Source organism: Anguilla rostrata, chromosome 3, assembly GCF_018555375.3.
Source record: "Anguilla rostrata isolate EN2019 chromosome 3, ASM1855537v3, whole genome shotgun sequence".
Taxonomy (NCBI): Eukaryota; Metazoa; Chordata; class Actinopteri; order Anguilliformes; family Anguillidae; genus Anguilla; species Anguilla rostrata.
In genome coordinates this window covers 63,514,302-63,536,434 of record NC_057935.1, presented here as the reverse complement: position 1 = coordinate 63,536,434, position 22,133 = coordinate 63,514,302, and the positions used below count along the sequence as shown (strand labels likewise).

Here is a 22,133-nt window from a genome sequence, read left to right as displayed (position 1 = left end):
CACTAAATTGGGCAGGTTTCAAAACTACAATTTCTCAGCGAGTGGGCTATGCAACTCAATTCAGTACACACAGCATGTTTCAAAGTAGCTCAAACTGAGCTAGGGCCCTATTAGACATATAATTTTTCCTTCAATTATCCAGAAATGTTCTGAGCTTACAAGCCCACTACACACTGATTCTATCTGACATTCCACAGAGGGTTGTCGAAGGATAATAGAGCTTTTTAATGAGACCTTTCCTGAATTGTAACTGCAGTCTATTTTATAGCTATGCAGCCACTTTGATGAATGGCACACACATTTTCCTCAAGAAATTTTTGTGTGTGTGTGTGTGTTTAGCCCAGTGAAAACATTCAATTGCACACATTTGTTCAAAAACTCTCGCAATTCTCACTTTCTCAATTTTAATTTATTTTATAGTTCCGCATTCATAATACCAAGCAAGCACAGGACAAATATACAACACAGAGAAGAGCAGCGCCACAGAGTTCAGCCACAGGAAATGTACACTTATGAAGGTCTGGCTATTTACAGAGAAAGATTGGTTAAAATGATATTAATAAACCTACCTTGGTCTAAGTACAGCTAAAGAGTATATACAAAAATGTGATTAAAAAAAAAAAATTTCAATTTTTTTGTTTGTTTTTTATGTTTTTGTACAAATGAAGCTAATTGTTTTTAAATCCACGGCTTTCTCCATTACTGCCACGGCAGTTTGCGGAGCTATTGGGAGTCGGTTCCAACCTCCCTGATGGATGACCGGCGGCTGAAGCTGTTCTGGACGAACTCTTTGACGCCCTGGAACCCTCGACAAAACAGGAATTCTGTGTACCAGTCCCAACGCCTCCCCGCCTGGACACAGAGAGCGCCGTTAGTCACCCACTCAGAAAGTCCCCCGAATGGCGCTCCTAAATACTTACCACAGTCCATTAACCATTAGTGACCGACTTAAAAATCGTGTCAGTGCATTGCCACATTTAAAAAATTAGGGAATGTTTCATACCTTTATTGAATTCAGGTCCAGCTCTTTCCTCTCTGGCCAACACTGATGAAAAAAATACATAAATACACACACACACCTTTTAATTTCCTAAAAAAAAAAACTCTTACAAGCAGTTGGTACTTGTAAAAGGATACTTGTTTTATCAAAGACACATAAGCACAAACGTCTCATGCGGCTCCCATAAATAATAAAATATAATTCCATATTAATGCATCTTTTATAATAAGTACATCCTTGTCCAGCCTTTAACTTTGACTAAACTGAAGCCTTCTCCTTATGGCAAGATGTTCCTCAGAGCTGTAAAAGGTCACTTAACTCCAGCATTAAGGCTTGAGTGAACATTGACGCAACCACTGTACCCACCATCCTTGTGACCTAGCACCCATCTACCGGTGATACGCAATGTGAACACCAGTGACATCGAGAGATCTCATGAGTAATTAACCGTAATCAACAGAGAAGACATCTGGTTCACACACATAGACATGCTGAACTAGGTCACTGAGCTATTTACTAACCTTCTGATGGAAGTCTATGGCATAGCTCACAAAGGCTGGGTGGTGGATGAGATTAAAGGCGCCCCAGTACTCCGACACCTTGCTCCGCGTCAGGAGGTCTTCGCCCAACTCGATGCCCATGCCAGGCTGGAAGGCCCTGGAGTTCCACAGGCAGCTCACTATTGACACCACGTACTGGTTGAACTTGCGGTACGTCTTTCTGCTGATGTGAAAGGGCTTCTGGGTGGAAAAACACGACAGCACAAAAAGGGCATGGCTCAGTTTTAACCCTTTAAGGTGCAAGATCACAAATAGACGATTAGAATCTTCTTAACTGTACATTCTAATGCTGATGTCACAGTCACTCATGGTAAATGAAAACAAAGGAGTTCTAGAACACTCAAAAAAATCTGTTCTTCGAAAAGGGTTAATTGTGCAAAGAGACTGGAAGTCACCTGAAAACTGTTTTTTTCCAATTCATTCAAAATGACCACGAATGAAGAATTTTGAGGCCCAGCTTTCGCTCTCCCAAAGTAATCCCCAGACAATCCCAAGACCAAAATTCAAAAACCAACAGACAGCAGAATATTCCAAAAAGACCAGGGACGAAAAAAGAAAAGAAAAAAAAAAAACTGCCAGATCTAGATGCCAGCTTCCAACTTGCTCTCCAAACTAAAAGAAAGCCACACATTTTATCAAGTTGAAAGAACAGGGGGGGACAATTCTGTCTATATTTTATTGGACACTGACTGTGTTTATTGACACACTAGGCTAATCATTAATACTTTATTATGATGGAAAAATGTGAATACTGAGGTACACATTGTTATGCATGCACGTATTTTCTATACAACAAATGGTGCTGCCTGGCCAAGATGTGTTCTAAAATTAGACTGTTCCCCCTGTTAGGAATCAATTTGGAATCGAGCACATTATGCAATCACTCGATCTGTGAAATAACTGAAAATCACCATCCCTACTATGTAGAGAGACTAGATCAGGCAATAATTAAACCAAGTTACAAAGCCAGCAGTGACACTCTGGCTTCCTCTTTATTCTGGTATGGTCTGGCCTACAATCTCCAAAATAGCGCCTGTAGGTGTATAAACCAATTTTAAGGTCTGGAATCTTAATAGTATGACATGCCTGAGGTTTTCCAGGCCACCCGTTGCCAAACACACATTCACACATATACACCCATACCACACGCACACACACATTTACACCTCTAATGCCCCCCACCCAGTTCCTGCTCTCTCTGTCTTATCTCCAGGCCTCTCCCTGGAGAAAAGTTTTGAGGTACTTGAAGTTTCCTCTTCCTATCCATTTTTGAGAAGACAAAACGGTTGAAACTGAGCAAGCCGCACTTTTCAAGGGCAGCCACTTTGTGGGTCTTTCCATTTGCCTGAACGTGAAACGGCTGTACTTTGGGACACCATTTCAAGGGTCGTTTGCTCGTTACATCTCTTCACAAACTTCACAACATTTGCTTACCATAGAGTTAATCGAGCGACTCCTCATCTTAAATGTACCGGCTGCATTTGCTTCCGTCCGCTGGGATCATCGTCAACAAGCACCTCATTTTCATCTCCTTTCCTGAAGCCATTCCCTTCCCTTCTCTAACTCCCATGTGGCGGAGCGAACTGATAATATTAGCACTAAGCATCCTCTCATAACCTTTCAGTCTCCTGAGGGAAGTCCTGAATATTCCTGTACTCTTTTTTTTCAAATATTCATACCCGAATATTTAATGTCTTTCATTTGATATTCATGTTTACTAAACGTACATGTTTATTCCATGTAAAATTTTTAATAACCTCTATGAGCTCCCCCCCCCCAAAAAAAATCAGTGTTTCTCAGACTGCTAAAATCAATTGCATTAAATTGCATGTGTATCAAATTTATTCCAATTTTACTGTGCAATCTTGCATTATTATGATTACTATGATTAGTGTTCATGTTATTTAGAGTTATTCCACTGCAGGTGGCTGAATAAAAAACATTTAACTAAATGGCAATAATAACAACATTAGCGCAATTTTCTGCATAGTTACATTGTGCATATGCACGCTTTAACAGACGGATACAGAAGCATTTGCTGCACATTCTATTAAAGTGACGATTATAATACAAGAGACGGGTTTAATACCTCAGTTTGCTTTTCCTGGTGCTTGGCAGAGACCAGATTTGTTCTGTACCTAAAAGAAGAAGAAAAAAAAAAACAGAAATGGCACCAGAGGTACGTGTGGCATGGGCAGGTTTTAAATTCACATGGTACTGTAACGCGGAAGTCTCACTTGTGCATGACGTGACAGAGCCGATCTACGCTGACAGGGCTGGTGGACAGCAGGGCAGGGTAGAACACTCCTGCTGGTGGCATGAGCACCAGGGGCAGATTATACTTCAGGTACATGTCACACACCTGAAATCCAGGGCACCGGCAGAAAATTACAAGTTTTAATGACATATGCATAGAAAGGCATGTGGTGCAAACAAAGTCTATATACCAGTGGTGTCCAATCGTGTGCAATGAAGGGCCAAAAGCAGGGCTGCCCAATCCTGTTCCTGGAGATCTACCGTCCTCCGAGTTTTCATTTCAAACCTAATTTGTCACTTCCTGATTATACTAATTAGCAGCTCAACAAGATTTCAAGCTGTCGAATGAGGTGTGCTTTGTTAGGGCTGGACCGAAAACTCACAGGATGCCAGATCTTCAGGAACAGGGTTGGGCACCGCTGGCTAAGAGTATGCAGGTTTTCATTCCAACTAATTCCTACACCTGCTGATTTCACCAATTAACACACCTTCAACCAGAGAAGAGGGAGCCAATTCGTGAAATCAGCAGGTGTAGCGATTGGTTTGAATGAAGAACAGCATACTCTCTTCCCTCCATGACACACAACTGGGCACCACTGCTACATACCCATCGCCTACTCATCACACCTATTTGGATTTCACTATTAAAACAACTTTTTTTTTGTTTCTCATCATCACGGTTAAATTTTGCCTGGAGGTCATCACCGTCTCATAGAAGTCCAGGGTGAAGCTGAGGAGCAGGGTGTGGTACCCCTCCAGCTGCAGCCCGATGGTGGCGATCCGTCCCACGAACTGGACCAGCTCCACCACAGAGTCCATCAGCCCAGACAGAGTCATGTTGCTATGGGGATAGGAAGGGGGGGGGAAGTAGCACGGGTGTAACAACACAACTAGATGACGATATGATACGATAGTGATACTCTGAGCAAAGATACGATGCGATACGATTAATCGCGATATGATACCATATGTTACCATTAGATTTGACAGATTCCCCCCCACCCCACTCCTCCAACACTGAAGAGATCACCAAAATAACAAACAGTACCACTTTCAAAGCTAACAAGTGTGTTTATTAACTCCAGAGCCTCAACATGCCCAAATAAAAGTACGCCACGTAAATTAACAATTCATCACGATTACGAATCGATTCATACAGGTCGAATCGATGCAGTCGCATCGATGACGTCTGCATCGGGGTGTATTGAGGCATCGGTGATTCATTACACCCGTAGCAAGCGGTCACCAGTCACAGAGCTCACCGTGCGGGCCAGCAGCACAGGGCAGTGAGCCTGGGCAGAGGAAATCAAGGGCTGTCGGCGCACTACAAAATCCTTTGATCACTACTTCACCTACGGCAAGCCTTGCCAGCAAATCCTCTACTACAAGTCAAAAGCACTTCAGCAGGCCTTACAGCTCTTCATCTCAACCAATACACCAATCCTTTTGGGAGCCTACCACCCAGCAATACAGTGTTCTGAAAGGAACATTTTCCATAGGAATAAGGTTAAGATCAGTACTTGATTTTTTTTTTCTGAAGGCAACAAGAACATGACAGCTCAGATATTACTGAGCAGGGCATGTGCACATAGCTACGCAACATCAAAACACATGACCAAACGTACAGGAAATTACATCATACAAACAGTGTAATGAACCCCGTGCATTCACAGAAACAGAACCACAGCATGTGTTGCACACACTAGTATAGTATGGGCCTTTTTAACAATTGGTTTCCACTACTGATGTAGACAAGGAATTCTATGGTAGTAGGATACTCAGTTGAGAAATGACAGTAGTCTAGACTTCCAACCAATGTTAATGAAATGTTCATTAAATCCAGACGGTTGCCATGTGAAACGAGCATTTTTTGCAATCATATTGTAGAGTCTGCAGACTCTCTAATTACTTGAGAACATTGGGCGTCATTTCCTTCTTGGGAGTTATTTCCATATGCTAAAAAATGTACGTGTCAAAACATTTTCATTAAGAACCGTTTTGTGGTTGAGTTCATTGTGAAGCCGTTCATCCATACTTTGCCACAGCACAAAAGTAAAAATGGCCATTAAAAACAGAGACACTCACACTGGGTTCTGGCTGCTGACACTGATGTCGAGTTCATCTTCCAGAGCATACACAGAGTGCCAGGTCAGCCACTTCAGCAGCATGCTGTTCAGACACTCAATGACACTGCACTGGAGGGGAGGAAGAGAAACGGGGAGAGAGAGAGAGAGAGAGTGATAGAGGGAGAGCAAGAGATGGGGAAAGAGAGAGAGCAAGAGAGGGAGAGAGAGAGAGAGGGGAGAAAGAGTGTGTGAGGAGAAAGAGAGAGGGATATATCACGACCATGGAAAACCAACCACCAGCATGGGAAATGTTAACACTGCTGAAACACTCCTAAGGGGGGGGGGGGAAATAACTGCTGCAGCATCTCATGTGTGGCGACCAGGTGCCTTTAAGTCCCACATGCCTGTCTTTGTCAGTGCTTTGGTTACAGTGCCTAATCTACTGAAATACATCTGGGCTATTTTTCAGCCGACAGCCGACCAAGCGGCCCCCAAATTTAGCCCTTACGCTCTGTACCTCCTCCCCGTTTTAGCAAGAGCATACCCAGAAACGTCTTCACACTCACATAAATTCTGAACTTTTATAACAATCAATGAAAACTTATTTTGATGTCAAACTGTCACTTTGCCTTGAAGCCTACTTCCAAAGAGGGTGTGACTTTGCTACATGAACCCAAAGGCGTGCAAATACCTTGAAAAAAAGAGAGGATGTGAAGAAAAGCTGCATCAAAGGCTCAAAAAGGAGGTCTTTGATACCTGCAGAGAAAAAAGAAAAGGACAGAGTTAACAAAAATCGGCACAACTAAAAATTGTGCACATCAAAAGGCTCACTGGGCAATGTCCCTGCAACATTCCAGCTCCTAGGCATGTACGAGATGTACGAATGAACGAATGAATCACTGAATTTACACAGCACTTTTCCCAACGTTCAAAGTGCTTCACAGTGATGAGTGGGAACTCATTGAGAGAGTGGGGAAGGACCCGAGCTCATTGAGAGAGTGGGGAAGGACCCAAGGGAGGAACTCACGTGAGCTGGGCACCACAGGGATGTCACTCAGCAGGGTGAGGATCTCGGGGCGAAGCAGAGAGCCGTCCCAAACCCGCAGGAACCGGTACAAGAAGACCTCTGTGCTGGAGAAACCCTCCTTTTGTGGGGGGGCAAGAAAATACACAGAAACACCAGGATGTAGCTTGTTAAAGGGAATCACCACAGGAAAAGATAAATAAAATCTGCGTATGGTATGCTAAATGATGTATGTGGTTTTTAGGAAAGCGTGGTTTTTATTTTATGAGATATGTGCTATTAATGACCGCCAATTCGCATCGACGTGTTCCTGAAAAGCCAGCTGAAAGCCAGTCTTTGAATCAAGCAAGGCAGGTACATCCAGGCAGCTCATCTGACTCATTCTGGAGTGAGAGAACCAACTGCCGATTACAAGGTTAAGTAAGATTGAGGCCTCAACAATGTCCTACGCATGAATAGCTAAGTAGCCAGCATTGGGTCAAAATCCAAACAGGTGGCATTCTTAATTCACTGTAGCATTCAGCACATTGACATTTTCCCAAGTTCCTTTCAACTTCAACTTCATGAATTAAAACTGCACAATCTCAGTGAATTCCCCTGGAATTTGAGAGAAGGAAGAGTGTTTCACCACGGCTCACCTGTAGGAGGCGCTGTGTGGAGATCAATGTGTTTAGGAAGCGGGTACCCTCCACCGTGTTCTGAGAACTGGCCTCTCTGCAGAACAGAAATTCTGTGCAATTCAGTAGAAGGGAAGAACGAAATTGAGTCAACAATTGAGTCAACATTTTTTTTTCCTGACAAGGTAAAAGAAGGAAAAACAAAACGTGCTGAGCAAAAGAACAAGCTAGACATTCTTCACTGCCAAACCTTAAAATCATTTCATTTTTTTTCCATTCAAAAACAAAATAACAAAAGGTAGCATTGGAGTGTTTGCTTCAGGGGTACCAGAAATGGGTGCTCATTAGGAGCAGGGTTCTTTCAAAAGTCAAAAAGAAGCCTTCATTAGGTTGACACGACTCCTAGAAAGGTTAAAAAGTAACACCTACACACTGTGGCTCTACACACTCTCGTGGCATACAGAGCTTGCTCTGCTAAATTAGAAGCTACCACAAGGACAGTAAATCACAAATGTTTCGTTGCCGCTAATAAAGATATTTTAAAAGTTGATCATTTGAACTTTTTTCTTTAGGACAAATAAAAGGCCACAGTTCCTCTCAAATTCAGGTGACAAACCCTTTGTCTGTAATTTCCAGGTATGGTTAGGATTAACTGACTAACTGATTGATGTAATGACTGAGAGACTGATTGACAGGCAGACAGACGGACAGATGTCATTTCGGTAAAGGCATTCACGGGGGACGCCGTGCGGCAGGCTGGTCGGCCGGGACTTACCCTCGTGGAGAGCATGGCCGAGCCAGAAGTTGAGCCTGAGGAAGGCCGAGCTGTCCCTCACACAGTCCAGGTAGTGGAGAGCCAGGGAGGAGCCCAGCATAGAGCCCATCTGAGCAGGAAGCTGGAGCAAAGCACAGATCACAGATCAAACACCGCACTGAGTATCTCACCACCCTGAGCATCTCACCACACTGAGCATCGCACGGGAACGGCCAACACCCATTTAAATACTTCAGTTCTTTAAATGGCGGCAAATTCCCTGCAATCCCCTGAGATTTTTTCACTTAAACATATTGCCAACTGAAACATATAACCCCATGAAGGAAAGTGTTTCCATCTGGACACTGATGAAAATAGAAGCCTCTTTTAAAATTGAGTCTTAAAATGGTGACAATGGTGGAATTTCACTGGTGTCTCGAGGACTGAAGACCTCACAATGCTTAGAGGCAGACCACGAGGTCACACTGAACCCAGCAGTGTAGATGTTTTTCTGGTGCACTCTTGCTCTGTGAGGGTGGACTGCTTGCAGAGGTGATGTCAGCTATTCTTTTGGGAAGTGTCAAAAAGCCAGAGCATCCTACATATCATTTCAATCTTCCATTGGAGTACTGCCAAATGACGACACGAAATTGGCCAAAAACTGTTTGCAAATATGCTAAACACAGACCCCATCTTGTCCCTGACTGCAGCCTTCATTAATGAAAAATGTGCTTCTCAACTCTGTTAAACGCCCAACTGCCATTTATAAAAGGCAATTGGGCATTTCAGAACTGGATCAACTACTTTATAAGAAAACAAATACTTTCTGTAGCCATGCAATTCATAGCACAACAAACTGTAAAATATGAAAGAGCAGCTGTTTTTACTAATAAAACCAGGGAGGTAGGTGTGAATACTGAACAATTAGCAGCATTACACTAGAGACAACTGCAATTTGCATGGTCAGTGGCTTTGTTTGGCAAATAAACTCCTCACCAATTTCACAATATTAACCATTACAAATGATCATGTTTTACACTTCGTGAAAGTAGTGTATTCTGCCTTATTTGATCCCTAACATGCAATGTCCAATAGGACCACGTAATGTCCAGTAAGAACATATAATGTCCAATAAGACCTTGTAATGTCCAATAAGACCATGCAATGTCCAGTAAGACCATGCAATGTCCAATAAGACCATGCAATGTCCAATAAAACCATGTAATGTCCAGTAAGACCATGCAATGTTCAATAAAACCATGTAATGTCCAGTAAGACCATGCAATGTCCAATAAAACCATGCAATGTCCAGTAAGACCATGCAATGTCCAGTAAGACCATGCAATGTCCAGTAAGACCATGTAATGTCCAGTAAGACCATGCAATGTCCAGTAAGACCATGCAATGTCCAGTAAGACCATGCAATGTCCAGTAAGACCATGCAATGTCCAGTAAGACCATGTAATGTCCAGTAAGACCATGCATTGTTCAAGACATACAATGTCTCCACCTCTTCGTTGCCACTGCGGTCACGTCAAATCTACACATCCTCCACATGTCTGAACTGATACCGAAAGGTGCTAATTTCCTCTCAAATCACATAACTCACAGCTCACTCCTTCCCCCACAGTGCAGGAGAAACAACAGGCGCTGATGCGTATTGTTCCAATAAGCCATTTTGCAACCCCAGTAGTGTTGGGACTGACAAGACAGCCAGGAGGGTAATGCAGAAAATACCCAGAGCTGAGACTATGGCAGAACACACTGGCAGTCCGCATAAACCACATGTTAACTGTGTGCATTAAGACACCTACAAACGGCACACACTTCTCCAATCAGCCCTGCCTATTGAACGAACAGCTGCCTCACTGTATGGGAACATTTATGCTGCAAATAAGTAATCCGGGCTGCAAGATTTGTCATTGAACACAACTTAATTTCCCTGCGATTACAGAACAAATGCATCCATCGCCTGGGAAACTATGCATTTCAATGGTGCAGAATCTCCAACTGTAAAGAATCACTGGGTCTACACCGTTGCCATGGCAGATCTGTTCTTCCTGTAAGATAAACTGTACTGGATGAGCTGCCATTCCTTCCTATGAAGCCTCTGAAGTCATAAATTATCAGAATGGCCTCTTCCAGAGGCTGGCTCCACGGAGAGTGAACTAAATTTATGTAGCCGGGAATAAATTAATTGCCAGGAACCTTTTTACAAAGATTTACCAAGGTTTATCAGTTTGATAGCCCTGCCGAGCAAGCAGAATCTGTAAAAGCATTCCGCAATCATCACATTCATTCCACACTTACCATCGTGCTTGATACTGACATTCTGAGCATTTGGCCACTTTAACCAAGACTATTTATAAAGACATTCAAATAATATAACATTTTAAATAATTACTAGCATTCAGAAAGTAAAAAGGATCAAATGCTTCTTAGACAAGATCCATGTTGGAGACCACAGTTCACGTAAAGCTCTGAAATAATGAAATAAGACCCCCACCTTGTGGCCAAAAAAGAAATTACATTAAACTTACAATTAGACTTCCCTGCACTACAGATTCTCTGCTTGCTTGCATAGATTTCACCTTTGTGGTAGGGGTTCTGTCTCCAGCAGACCTGTAATGCTGGGTAGTGCATAGCTCTAACAGTGCCTCTGTCACTGGATAATGAATGTGGGTCTGAGCATCGGGGTTACCTCGATGCGATCAAGGTTCTCCAGGAGTTGGGGGAAGGCCCGGAGCTGCTCCAGGGGGAGGGCCTTCCTGCCAGAGGAGCCGCTCTGGGGCACGGAGCTCAAGGCCGGCATGGTCAGGTGACTGCGCATTTTCTGAGGAGAGGAGAGACAGCCGCTGGCGCTTAGTAAGTCAGCGTTGTGCGAGTCCGCGTTGAGTGAGTCAGCGTTGAGTGAGTCAGCGTTGTGCGAGTCAGCGTTGAGGCAGGCAGCTTTGAGTGAGTCGCATTGAGTGAGTCAGCTATGGGGACTTCCTACAGTCATGAAATTCGCACCAGCCAAATTAAACACTGTTACAAGTAAATGCAGTTGTTTTCATGCGTTTACAAAAATTATTTAAAATTTTAACATGCTACATTTTAATAAGGTGCGAAACATAATACTCGCTCATTAAATGGGGGTCACATGTTCCTAAAGTTTGAGAACCACCACAATACAGTTCAGAGCACCCGTGAGAACACATTTCCATTGAAAATGCATGTCAAACTCAAGTCTGTGCAAAACATTACAGTATGGCTTTTTTTGGTTTGTTTTTTAAACATTAGGGCTGCCAGCAACAGTTAGATATGAACTCCTCGAGGATGTAATTATTGAGCGAAATCACGAGCAAATATTTTTGTTACAATGGAGATGTAATCACTTTGTTTAACAATACATATTAGATCCCATTTCTCAAGCTAAAATTGGCTCCTGAGAGGATAGTTAGCTACCTAGCTAACTAGCTTGCTCATTGCCTAATGCAGGGGTGTCCAATCGGAAAAAAGGGCCTGTGTGGGTGCAGGTTTTTGCTTCAGCCCAACACTGCAACACTTGATATCACTATTTAACTAATCATGGTGTCCAATTAACCTTAATAATTAATTACCAGACCTTAATAAGTAGAATCAGGCGTCTTAGAGCTGGGCTAAAACAAAAACAGGTACCCACACCGGCCCGTTTCGAATATGATTGAACACCCCTGGGCCTAATGCAATCTGGCTAGCAGGCTAGCTAACTTTACTCAGCCCTCTAACACCCTAGCGGTAGCACCTGACCCTGAGCAGATGTTCATTCCAGGGGCAGGACATGGCTTCAGAGTGATGTTCTGTACACAGCAGTCATGAACCACTCCAGCGACAGGGGACTCCCAGGGGAACCAAGCGACAGCCCACGGCCTCCATACCCTTTTCTTAGAGACAGGCTGTTCCCTCGGACCGAAGGTCAGGCGAAGGTCAGAGGTGACTTCCACATTGTTCCTCTTCTGCACGGCGCTCAACGCCGCCTTCCAGGTGGAGTTGTGGTTCTTGAAGCCGCTCTGAAAAGGGTGAGGGAAATACCCTTTTTATTCATTTTTCATGTGCATTTTATGGGGAAAAACACAGGATTTTCAAAAGCTCTACTTGTGTTCCTTAGGGCAATAGTGCTACTGTCGGGCGGTGGATGTACATTTTGAGGCCGGTATAATTTCTAAATGTACATCTACAACTGCACACACTTCACTCTCCAGTGTGACAAACCTTCATCTTCGATGGAAAAGACAGAGTAACCAACTCCGGGGAGAAGATTTTGTACAGGGCCAGCAGGTGCATCAAGAATGGCTGTTTGCCCTAGAAAAAAGAAAGTAAAACAGACTGGAGAATACTGACATCTCAACTTTGTACATGTCAACGGTCAGCCAAAAGCTCTTCCGTTCTGAAGATATTGATTTACTGCAGAGATCCCTGCATGTTGAAAGTCCAGCTTTTTTTTTGCTTTACTGTGACAAAAAGCTGTCAACAGCCCTTTAATAATATTAATGCTAATGGAACACTCAACTGAAGAAAGCAAATTCCAGTAAGAAAAAGACATCTGCGGACATTATGTTATCGTTACCTGTTACTGGACACTTGCAATAAATACAGAGTTGAATTAATTACCATTTTGGTCTGAAGCTCCAGCAGTTTCCTCACTCTGTAAGGTCGAACTGGGGAAAATGATAGGACGCAAAGAGGTAATGTTAAGATCATGTCAAGACATGGTCAGTATCAGTCAGCATCTGAGGCAACGATTAAAATGTACTGTAAGCATTAGAATGTCTTCAGGCAAACGCCTTCCAATACTCACTGCTCTCCTTCCGGGTCAACAGGTACAGCAAATGGCAGACATAAGGACACTAAGAAGACAATAGTGTGGGGAAAAAACACATTATGTTTTGAAATTTGCACCATTCCAGTGAAACCAAAATCACATCAACACAATGGAGGTACTTTGTCCTTGGGGTGAGCAAAGTGGACTAAAAAAAACCCTACTGTAACATTTTGGGGCCCTGAACAAATAATAAAATCAAAACAAAGCAAAACTCCCGTGAACAAACTGTCGACTGTCAAAACAATTATTCTGACAGGAAATAAAACATTATTCCATAATCCAAGGCTCAATTACTGCTCTTACATGCATGCAAGTATAGTTTACCAAGCTGCAGTAGCTGTGTTTTATTTGGTCACGTTATATGAACATGTAGAAAGACTTTGCTGAGCTCAGCGCTAAACGATAACACGCAGCAGCAACATTACCGTCAGTGCTGAATGCACTCCCTTATAATGTAGGAATACAGAGATATTTTTCCATCTCCCACAGTATTTCATATTTTTTCCCTGCTCCCAGTTTGTAATTCCCAATCATACTCCTCAGCACTCATTGTTGATTGTTGCAATCATTGATTGGGCAAATCACAGGCAAGTGCCGGCTCTCCTTCGAAGTGCATCCTGTTAGGCGCTGCTTCTCATCTCTCTGCAGACTACGAGCCAGGCTCACGCAGACCCCAGTCCCGATTCGATGCCGAACCGTACGACCCGCTCGCGCAACCCAACAGCCGTTAAATGGGAATGAGCCGCCCACCGGGGCGCATAAGGTTTTACGACCAAAATCGAAGCCAAGCGGTCCACGGGACAGCAGTCCCGAGTCTTTTCAGAGCTGCGCCGCCGACTCACCAGACTCTCTTCAGTCACAAAGCTGAAGATGAAGCCGTAGATGGCCCGCAGCTGGTCCTTAGAGTCGATCAGGTCAAAAACGGTGAGCACCCAGCGAAGGAACATAACCTGTGGTGAGAGAGGGGAAAAAAACTGCCTTGGCATCTTTCACTGTAAACAATCCTCTTCGATTGTCTGTACAGGGAGGTTATAGTTTGTAAGATTTATTCTAGAATGTGTTAGCCATCATTATCTTACAGGTCAAAGGATTAGTTGGCTTGAACTGCAGCTTCCAATCAGAACCCTACAAAACTGGGTATTTGTGAAGCAGAAACAGTAGGGCGCAACCCAGGAGGTCAGGTGGTCGGGGTGAAATCTTACCTGCATGCTCACGGTCATCTTTCCAACACATAACCAGGAGACTCCTTGGATAACAGCATCCTGTGGCACCGCCGATGCTGGGATCAAAATCTTCAGCGTGCGCACACAAAACTGTGTTCCTGGACACAAAGACACTCAATGTATCAAAGTAACATGTGAAAAAGAGCAGGTTCATGTTCATCAATTAAGCCATATACCAATAAAAAGTAATTATACATAACTTCACAATCATTATTTTCCTGAGGGATCAACAGCAACAAAATAACAATGAGAGAAAATAACAAACCCCTGCTACTGAAATCACAGTCCGAGAGGGTTGAGAACTGCTAGTTTTCCACCCTCCCTTTACCTGGGAGTCAGGTGTGAAGACAGTCTGGCCAATTATTAGCACTAACTGTTCAGTTAATTAGCAGAGAGAAAAGAAAACCAGGGCCGAGTTTCGATTCGAGGGCCAGATTTGAGTATCCGTGCCCGAGCCCACTCAAGCCGACCAAGCCTCTGAACTCAGTGGAAAACAGTCATCAATTTGGGCCGAGAGTGTGGGCGGGAGGAGAGCGGTCTTACTCATACGCAAGCTAAGGGCGAAATCCAGCATGACAGTTATGGCCTCCGGAGGAAGTCCCTGACTGAGCGCCACCCGCTCCACCACTGCCATGTGTCTCTCCAGCACATCGTTCCCTCGCCAAGGGGTGCCTTCTTCAACTGCAAAACACAGCTTTCAGTAAGCCACCTTTCTTTGGACATTCTTCAGTCATTTTATTTAAGAAAATCAAGCCAAATACTCCAACCTTAAACTAAAACAGATACAGGTTCTCATTCCCACCCACAATGCACATGTGTAATGAGGCACAATAAATACAATACTTTATTATTATATTATTATTATTATTATAGAAATGCGAGAAATGCTACACTGTACAACTTTTTCAGCCTGTATCAGATTTTCACTATCATCTCTGGATTGCTGGTGTGTCTTGTTGCAGTATATTGCTTCTGTAGATACTGGGGGTAGGCAGATCATTGGAGGACATGATGTCATGAAAGTCTGCAGATGAGCACTTTATAAACATGCAGACAGGGAGTCATTAAGCTGTTGGTCCTCACAGCTCTACTTTGTGAAAATGTGGTGAGTGGTGGGTTCGCTCTTCGGTTTTGTGAATGGTTTGTGCTGGTCTCATATCATAGGTTAGGACCATGAGAGTACTGTTGTCTCTCTGGAAGTTGTTTGTATGTACACAAGCTGGAGGAGCCACGGATTTCAGGAGACGACGTGGTCAGCATTTGCCTTAACTTGCACACAGACACTAAAATAGACATTCGGTTTATGTTGGGAGTAGGCGGCTGATTCTTAGATTATCTGTGTGCCTAATGTGTGTGGGTTTGCTTTACGCAACATCGGAGTTGTAGTGTGCTTTTTTGGAATGCCAATTGCAGTGTAATTTGGAAGTGTGGGATTCATTTGTATTTCCTTCCCTAAATCTGCAGCGAACAGGAATAAAAGGTAAGAGCCAGGTGTGTAGAGTATAGTCTGTGGCCAAGAGATGTCAATCTTTGTGTACTGTTAATCTGTTAATGCCCCCAAAACATTTTATAAATTGCGTCAACAACAAAAAAAAGATGCCTCTTGTTGCGCAGAACTTACACTTGTATACTTATTATGAATGTTTCAAACAAAAATAATTCCTCAAAATCTCGGGCAGCGATCACTGCTTTGTTTTCACTCTCACGTTAGTCTACTCCAGTAAGTCTTTCGAGTGGGTTCGTTCAAAATGTGAATACCTGCCATCGTAGTGGAAATCAAAATTATTAAAATTTTTCAGAATGAAGTCAACACGTTGAGAAAAATAAGCCTGTTGTCGTTTGAAAAACACTTGACTTCAATGTTAGTTCGGTAGAGCTTTGTATGGCTAGTTTTGGCTAGTACACTAGCTGTCTTGCCCCTAACATAAACTTGTAACCTGTTTATTTTAGGGTCTCTCGGCTCAGTTTGACTATAATTCACTGTACACTATAGCTACCAGGCTTTGAAATTCAATTTGAAAGTATAACTAAAGCAACTCAGTTAAGACAATGATCTGCTTTCGTGAACTGTAAGGTAACTCTATCTACAAAGCTAATTTGGCTAGAGGTTGGTTGGCGATCTGGTTGAAAGAACACACGAAGGCTAGCTAATTCGTACTCAATTAGCTAGGCCAAATACTAACAGTACATTATTACTGGCTGTAGTTACTATTAATACCACGCTGTTTAGGTCGCTAATGCTAGATGGTAAACAAAGAAAACCACAACGACCCAGCTGGGTACACTGATGGGGTGAATGGGGTGTGGTGGGCCAAGCTACGACTAGCCAATGCTGTCGACTAAACAGTCTGACTTACGGTTAATGTGTTAAAATATTGAGCTAGCTAGCATACATTAGCTCGTTGGCTCTGTGCACATCGACCTAATTCATTTCAATATGATGGTTGATAATACACAGCATGTATCCAGCTAGCTATCTAACGTAGTTAGCTATATCAATTAAATTCTTTTGTCAGATTGAAAACACTGACAAATGTAACGCATATGCTGTTCGCCTGCTTACCTCTGTCGAAGTACTTCAACGCTAACAGAAATGGATCTTCCGCCTCTCTCTTTTTTCTTGAATTCTCTGCTACTCGCAAACTCCGATCGCTGCGACCAGAATTTGAAGAATCGTTTTCAGAGGAAGCATTCATATCTAACCGCGATGGGTTAGATTTTTTCGACATTGCAACATTAGCAAATTAACTCCATTGTATTCACGTAGCTAGCAATGGGAAAAAAATTACTGGCTGGTTGGAAATCCACAAAACTCAAAACTTGCGCGCCATCGTGTGCGCAGGCGCACTGTAGGCTTCCGGAAGAGCCTGCCCATTTTCAGGGGGAACATGGCAGCTATGAATTTTCACTCATATTTCTTTTAAACTAATATAAATACATTATTGGCCTATTATTTTGAAATATAATATAACTAATAAATTAGTTAAACGGGTTCATGCTTCTCGATTAATTAACGGAATTTCTGTTTAAAATCTTTTTTTTTCAACTTGGCTGTCTTAGTAAAGCTAATTGTGCATAAAATGTGTGATGTAGTCCTACAATGTCGGACTTACTGGTCAGCATCGTAACTGCACAATATTTACGGTCGCATGAGAACTTATTTTACAACGTGTCCAAGCAATTGCTAATCCCACAAAATACACAATTTGTAATTTTCCTCCAAACATCTTTATTTTGCACATTTTTTTATACAGGATTCAAAGCACAGTGACATACCAGGGCTTTTTTTGTAATCCAAGCCATCAACATGATTGTATTTTGTTCACAATAATTTATGCTCAGTATGCAGATCTTTCCATTTAACCTGAGTTATTTCTTTCCAGGTGACATCATAAAAGCACAAATCCTAGTACCCCTTACCATCCCTTTCATATTGAGATAAAGATCAGTAAACATGCTACTGTATGAATATGGACTTATCCATTGTTCTACAATTATTCACCAAGGAGGATCAGTGTCTTATTTCCACCTGTTCCACTCACTGGTCAAGATGGGAAACCGTGTTTAGAAAGAAAAGCTAATCCTACACGATACCAGTAACTTAAAGCACTGCTTATCCTTGAAACCACTGACTGCCAATTCATTATTTTGCTTGTATCCCACATTGACATTGGTTATTTTTTGTCATGCCACAAGAACAGTAGGGTAATGAGAGCTTAAGAAATTCAATCAAAGACAGCATTATGGAATATTCATACATGGCTTGTCATAAATTGATGGAAGGGATGAGATGGACATTGAACCAGTAGTGGAAAATTTCCCTTCTTTACAAACTTTTCACTTTTTTTTTCTCCTCATGATGAAAAACAAGAGCAAAAACACAAGAAGGGTACAGCAAATCAGCAAGGAAGGTATCTCTGGATACGAGTGTCTGCTAAATAACACAAGGTGAAAAAAGCAGATGTCACATCAACCCAAAAAGTACTAATTATCATTTTTGGCCATTTCAATGATTTGTATTTCTGATAGGATCACAAGTCTGCATGCACAGAAACAGGAACAAGAACAACTGAAGAGACCTAATAAAAAAGAGAAAAAGACCAAAATACACACAGTAGTTCCATTCTACATCATCCACTTAAGCATAAAAAAAAGTTGGAACATGAATGCATATGTACGGACATTACATACAAAACAGTAGTGCTAATTTAGCATGGTTTAATTAGCCTTATCCACATGTATAATGCCAAATTATTATGCTTAAGAAATTGAAATTATACATATTATCACTAACTACTCATATGAAAAACTACCCCAGAAAATGTCCCATAGTCCATTTAAATGTGGTAAAACTCAGCATTAAAAACGGTGACAAAAGTAGTATCCGTCAAAGCAAATGTAACAAAGTTTTAAATTTAAAAGTTTAAATAGAGATGTAAAATGCAAATATTTGAAAATGAAAACATTTAACAATAGAGGGAAATGACTGCTGCATAAATTGCCTTGTTTCCTGAAAGAGCTGGAAGTCAAAACAGTTGCCACACGTGACCGTCCAATGTCAAGGGGAAGGCTTCTTACGTTTAAAAAAAGGTAGGTGAAATTAACAAATCAGTCTGCTGGGGAGGAGGGGATGAGTGGGGGAGTCAGGGGTGTCAGGGCCGTGCAGCTATCTCTTTTGTGGCGACTGTCTTTTTTCCAGGATTTCCATCATCCAAAGAGAGACATCCAATCTTCCTCTTGGTGTGGATCTGCCCAGCTTAGGAACTAGGACTAAGACACTTTGACTTTGTTCTTTTCCTCGGCATTGACCTGCTGCTCCCTAGTTTCCTCCCGCTCGGGCCTATCCTCGCTCTGTCTGGCGATGAGGAGCCGGCAGGTCAACAAGATACCGAAAACCAGGGCATGAGCGTATCGCTTGAGAGGGTCACCCACTAGCTGGTGGAAGAACAGCACCGCCAGCATGACCAGCAGCAGCAAGAAGTTGGCCACATCTTTGGGTCTCCCAGGCACCAGCGTCAGCACCACGCCACAGCTCACCTCCAGTGTGCCAATGATCTTTCGCAGGAGCACCGAGCTGATGCCCAGTTTCTTCAAACCTGGGAGGGCCTTGGCATAGCTCTTGTATGCCCGTTTCTGGAACAAAAAGGGGGGGGGGGGGGCGGAGTGAAAGGTTGCAACAGAGGGATTTGTGAAATATAGCCTCGTGAATTTAGGATAAGTGCTACATTAACTGCTGTAGACCGGTATTGCTTGTAGGTTTCAAGTAGTTATGGTAATGCAATGTCCTAATTCACTGGAGCCCCAATTTTACAATGAGTGCTGATTAAAACTGCTCTGTTAGCAGGGACCCAATTTCTAATTTCCACCTTAAAGGCAAGCAATTCACTCCAAAAATGGACCCGTTTTATCAGGATTGATACTACTTCTGATATGAACTGAAGAGCTTTACTCCAGTAGAACTTAAGTGTTAACTGCACAGTAGTGTGTCCACTCACTGTTAGTATAACGTGCCCTCCAAAATGATTCATAGCCTTGATAAAGACAAGTACAGTAGGCTGTGTAAAATAAAACTACAGGTAATGACTCAAACAAATGGAAAAAATAATATATATTTATACTAAAAAGTATTTTTTGTTCCAGATACTTACCCCACATGTCCAGTAATATATTAAAATGATTACATTTTAAAATTATTTTAAAATCACATTAACAAACAAGCTACTTTTTAACTATATTGTGTCCTCCCTTGTTTTCCTGTTTGACAGGCATATAATAAGGAGGACAGCAGAGTAGCTGTGTGCACATCCAACCAGTATTTGGCCAGGTGCAAGATAAAAGTACATGTGAAGGTTGAAAGAAAATGGATATCCGCACACTGGATTACAGCTTCCAATACTCACACAAGAAACAAAAAATAAAGTTCTGGGTTATTAACCTTCACAAGGAGATGGTTTCAAACAAAAAATAAAAACGACATACTACTTTCGACTATTAGATAATAATGATTAATCTAGTAGAGGATATTAGTGCTCCGTGCACCAGCACACAGTGAGGCATGAGGTTTGGGAGGCAAAGTAAAATTCATGGGCCACATCTGGAGCAGAGGCATGGACAACGTATGACTGCCCACCCCAGCGGCCACCCCATTTTCATTGACAGGCATTGGCTCAGAACGCAGGACCTGTATTTATTTTATTGTGTTTTAGTTCTTTATCAAGGGTGTTAATAAAAATTACAAGGGCACTGTATATGCTTCTTAAAGTATTCAGAAATGTCAAATTTCACGAGTAAAACACCAGATATAGTGATATTAAAACAAAAATGAGATCACCGTTTCGGAGCTAGCTGGCGCGTTCCTACTGGATAATGGCTACAACATCAGCACCAGCAGGTGCCGGAAAGAATTTGCTGGAAAGACCGCCATGGGAGCAGAGTAGCCTATCTGTTCTAGAGCGCTATCATCCCTGTAAAATAGTATTTTAGAAAACAAGTATTTGTCTAAAATCTGTTTCCGCTCATTCATTTCAAATACAAGTGATTTAAAATCATGATCTATTTAGCCTACATAAAATAGGCTGCCTACCGTTAAAATAAAAGGCCCAATCAACGTTACGAATCCATTTAATCTTAGCTTGCGATTTATTCAACACTATTGCTTATTCAGTGTAAATACTGACATATAGCTACAATCCATTAATTGAATAAAGCATGTTTTGGAAGCATTTTCGATAGCTAGGCTATGTCATTAATGCATGTTCTACAGCAATGGTTAGCAATACGATAGAACAAAATCCAGTCCGAACTGGACTTCCTGAAAGCAATCGTTTAATGATTGGAAACTGCAACTGAATTAATAGAATGTGTTGTAGCAGTGTTCCAAGATGTACAAATGTAATTATCCTTGGAACAATAGCGTTGTCCTCCCGATGTAGACATGTTGCTGCACTGCTCATAAGCAATTGTTACTTACCATCTCACTATAAGCATCTTTGCTTAGTCTTGGTGTCAGCTTAATTGTGCCCATAAACACGAAAAAAAGACCAAGAGCGAAGGAAAGTGCCACGATGGTTATCGTCCTTGGAGAAGCCATCTTCGCTTTTTTGTTATTTTTTTGTATTTCACTAACGACACTGCCAAAGACGGCACCGTTCTATGAGGACCCACTTAGCCTGACTGCTCGTTAAGACCAGAGACTGTGGTTAAGACGAGTGGGGACTGGACAGCGAAGCGCGATTGGCAGAGAACAAAGAACGGAGACGCGCCGTCTGCTACAGGGTCCCAAAGCCGTAAAATCACTGGAAGGCTATAATGCACACATCAGATTGACAAGCTGAGTGCATTTTCAGATTTATTTATTTGCACTCATCATATAAAAAATTACAAAATAGAACAAATACACTTACTTAAAACAGTACGAAGAGGGTTATTGTAAAATTGTAAAAAGTGAGATGCTAAAATGAGAAACAATTTGTAGAGTATTGAGTGCAAGGATTACCCATTAAGCCAGCAGTAGCTGGCTCATTTTCAGTGGGGTCCGAGAAAATGTCAAAACCGCGTTTCGCTTTTAAAACGAAATCTACTAAAATTATAAATACATCTTCTACATAATTGTTTACCTCTGCAATGATTTTGACATTTTCAGTTTAGTATCTGCTACTGATGAGTGAAATAAATTAGAACTTTATTTCACATAGCCTATCTGTTTTGCTTACTCCTAAGCACAAAAACCTTATCACCCATGTGAAAAAATAATTGCCCGCTAAACTTAACTGGTTGCATCATCTTTTGCA

General features: G+C 42.1%; 2 protein-coding genes across 2 annotated transcripts; both read right to left on the bottom strand.

Annotated features, from left to right (window-relative positions):
- Positions 1 to 387: 387 nt before the first annotated feature.
- cenpi (centromere protein I) lies at positions 388 to 17,205 on the bottom strand. Its single transcript, XM_064329314.1, has 20 exons — positions 16,907 to 17,205; positions 14,887 to 15,024; positions 14,323 to 14,441; positions 13,963 to 14,070; positions 13,097 to 13,145; positions 12,910 to 12,956; positions 12,511 to 12,600; positions 12,177 to 12,308; positions 10,979 to 11,110; positions 8,299 to 8,419; positions 7,545 to 7,636; positions 6,910 to 7,027; positions 6,574 to 6,638; positions 5,902 to 6,011; positions 4,522 to 4,657; positions 3,798 to 3,922; positions 3,650 to 3,698; positions 1,522 to 1,740; positions 1,004 to 1,045; positions 388 to 852 (listed from the first exon to the last, which is right to left on the bottom strand). The coding sequence occupies exons 1-20, from the start codon at positions 17,070 to 17,072 to the stop codon at positions 724 to 726; spliced, it is 2,187 nt and encodes a 728-aa protein (XP_064185384.1). The 5' UTR covers positions 17,073 to 17,205; the 3' UTR covers positions 388 to 723.
- Positions 17,206 to 17,548: 343 nt separating this feature from the next.
- Positions 17,549 to 21,558, bottom strand: tmem35 (transmembrane protein 35). The gene is made up of 2 exons (XM_064329310.1): positions 21,314 to 21,558; positions 17,549 to 19,476 (listed from the first exon to the last, which is right to left on the bottom strand). The coding sequence occupies exons 1-2, from the start codon at positions 21,431 to 21,433 to the stop codon at positions 19,114 to 19,116; spliced, it is 483 nt and encodes a 160-aa protein (XP_064185380.1). The 5' UTR covers positions 21,434 to 21,558; the 3' UTR covers positions 17,549 to 19,113.
- Between the last annotated feature and the right edge of the window lie 575 nt (positions 21,559 to 22,133).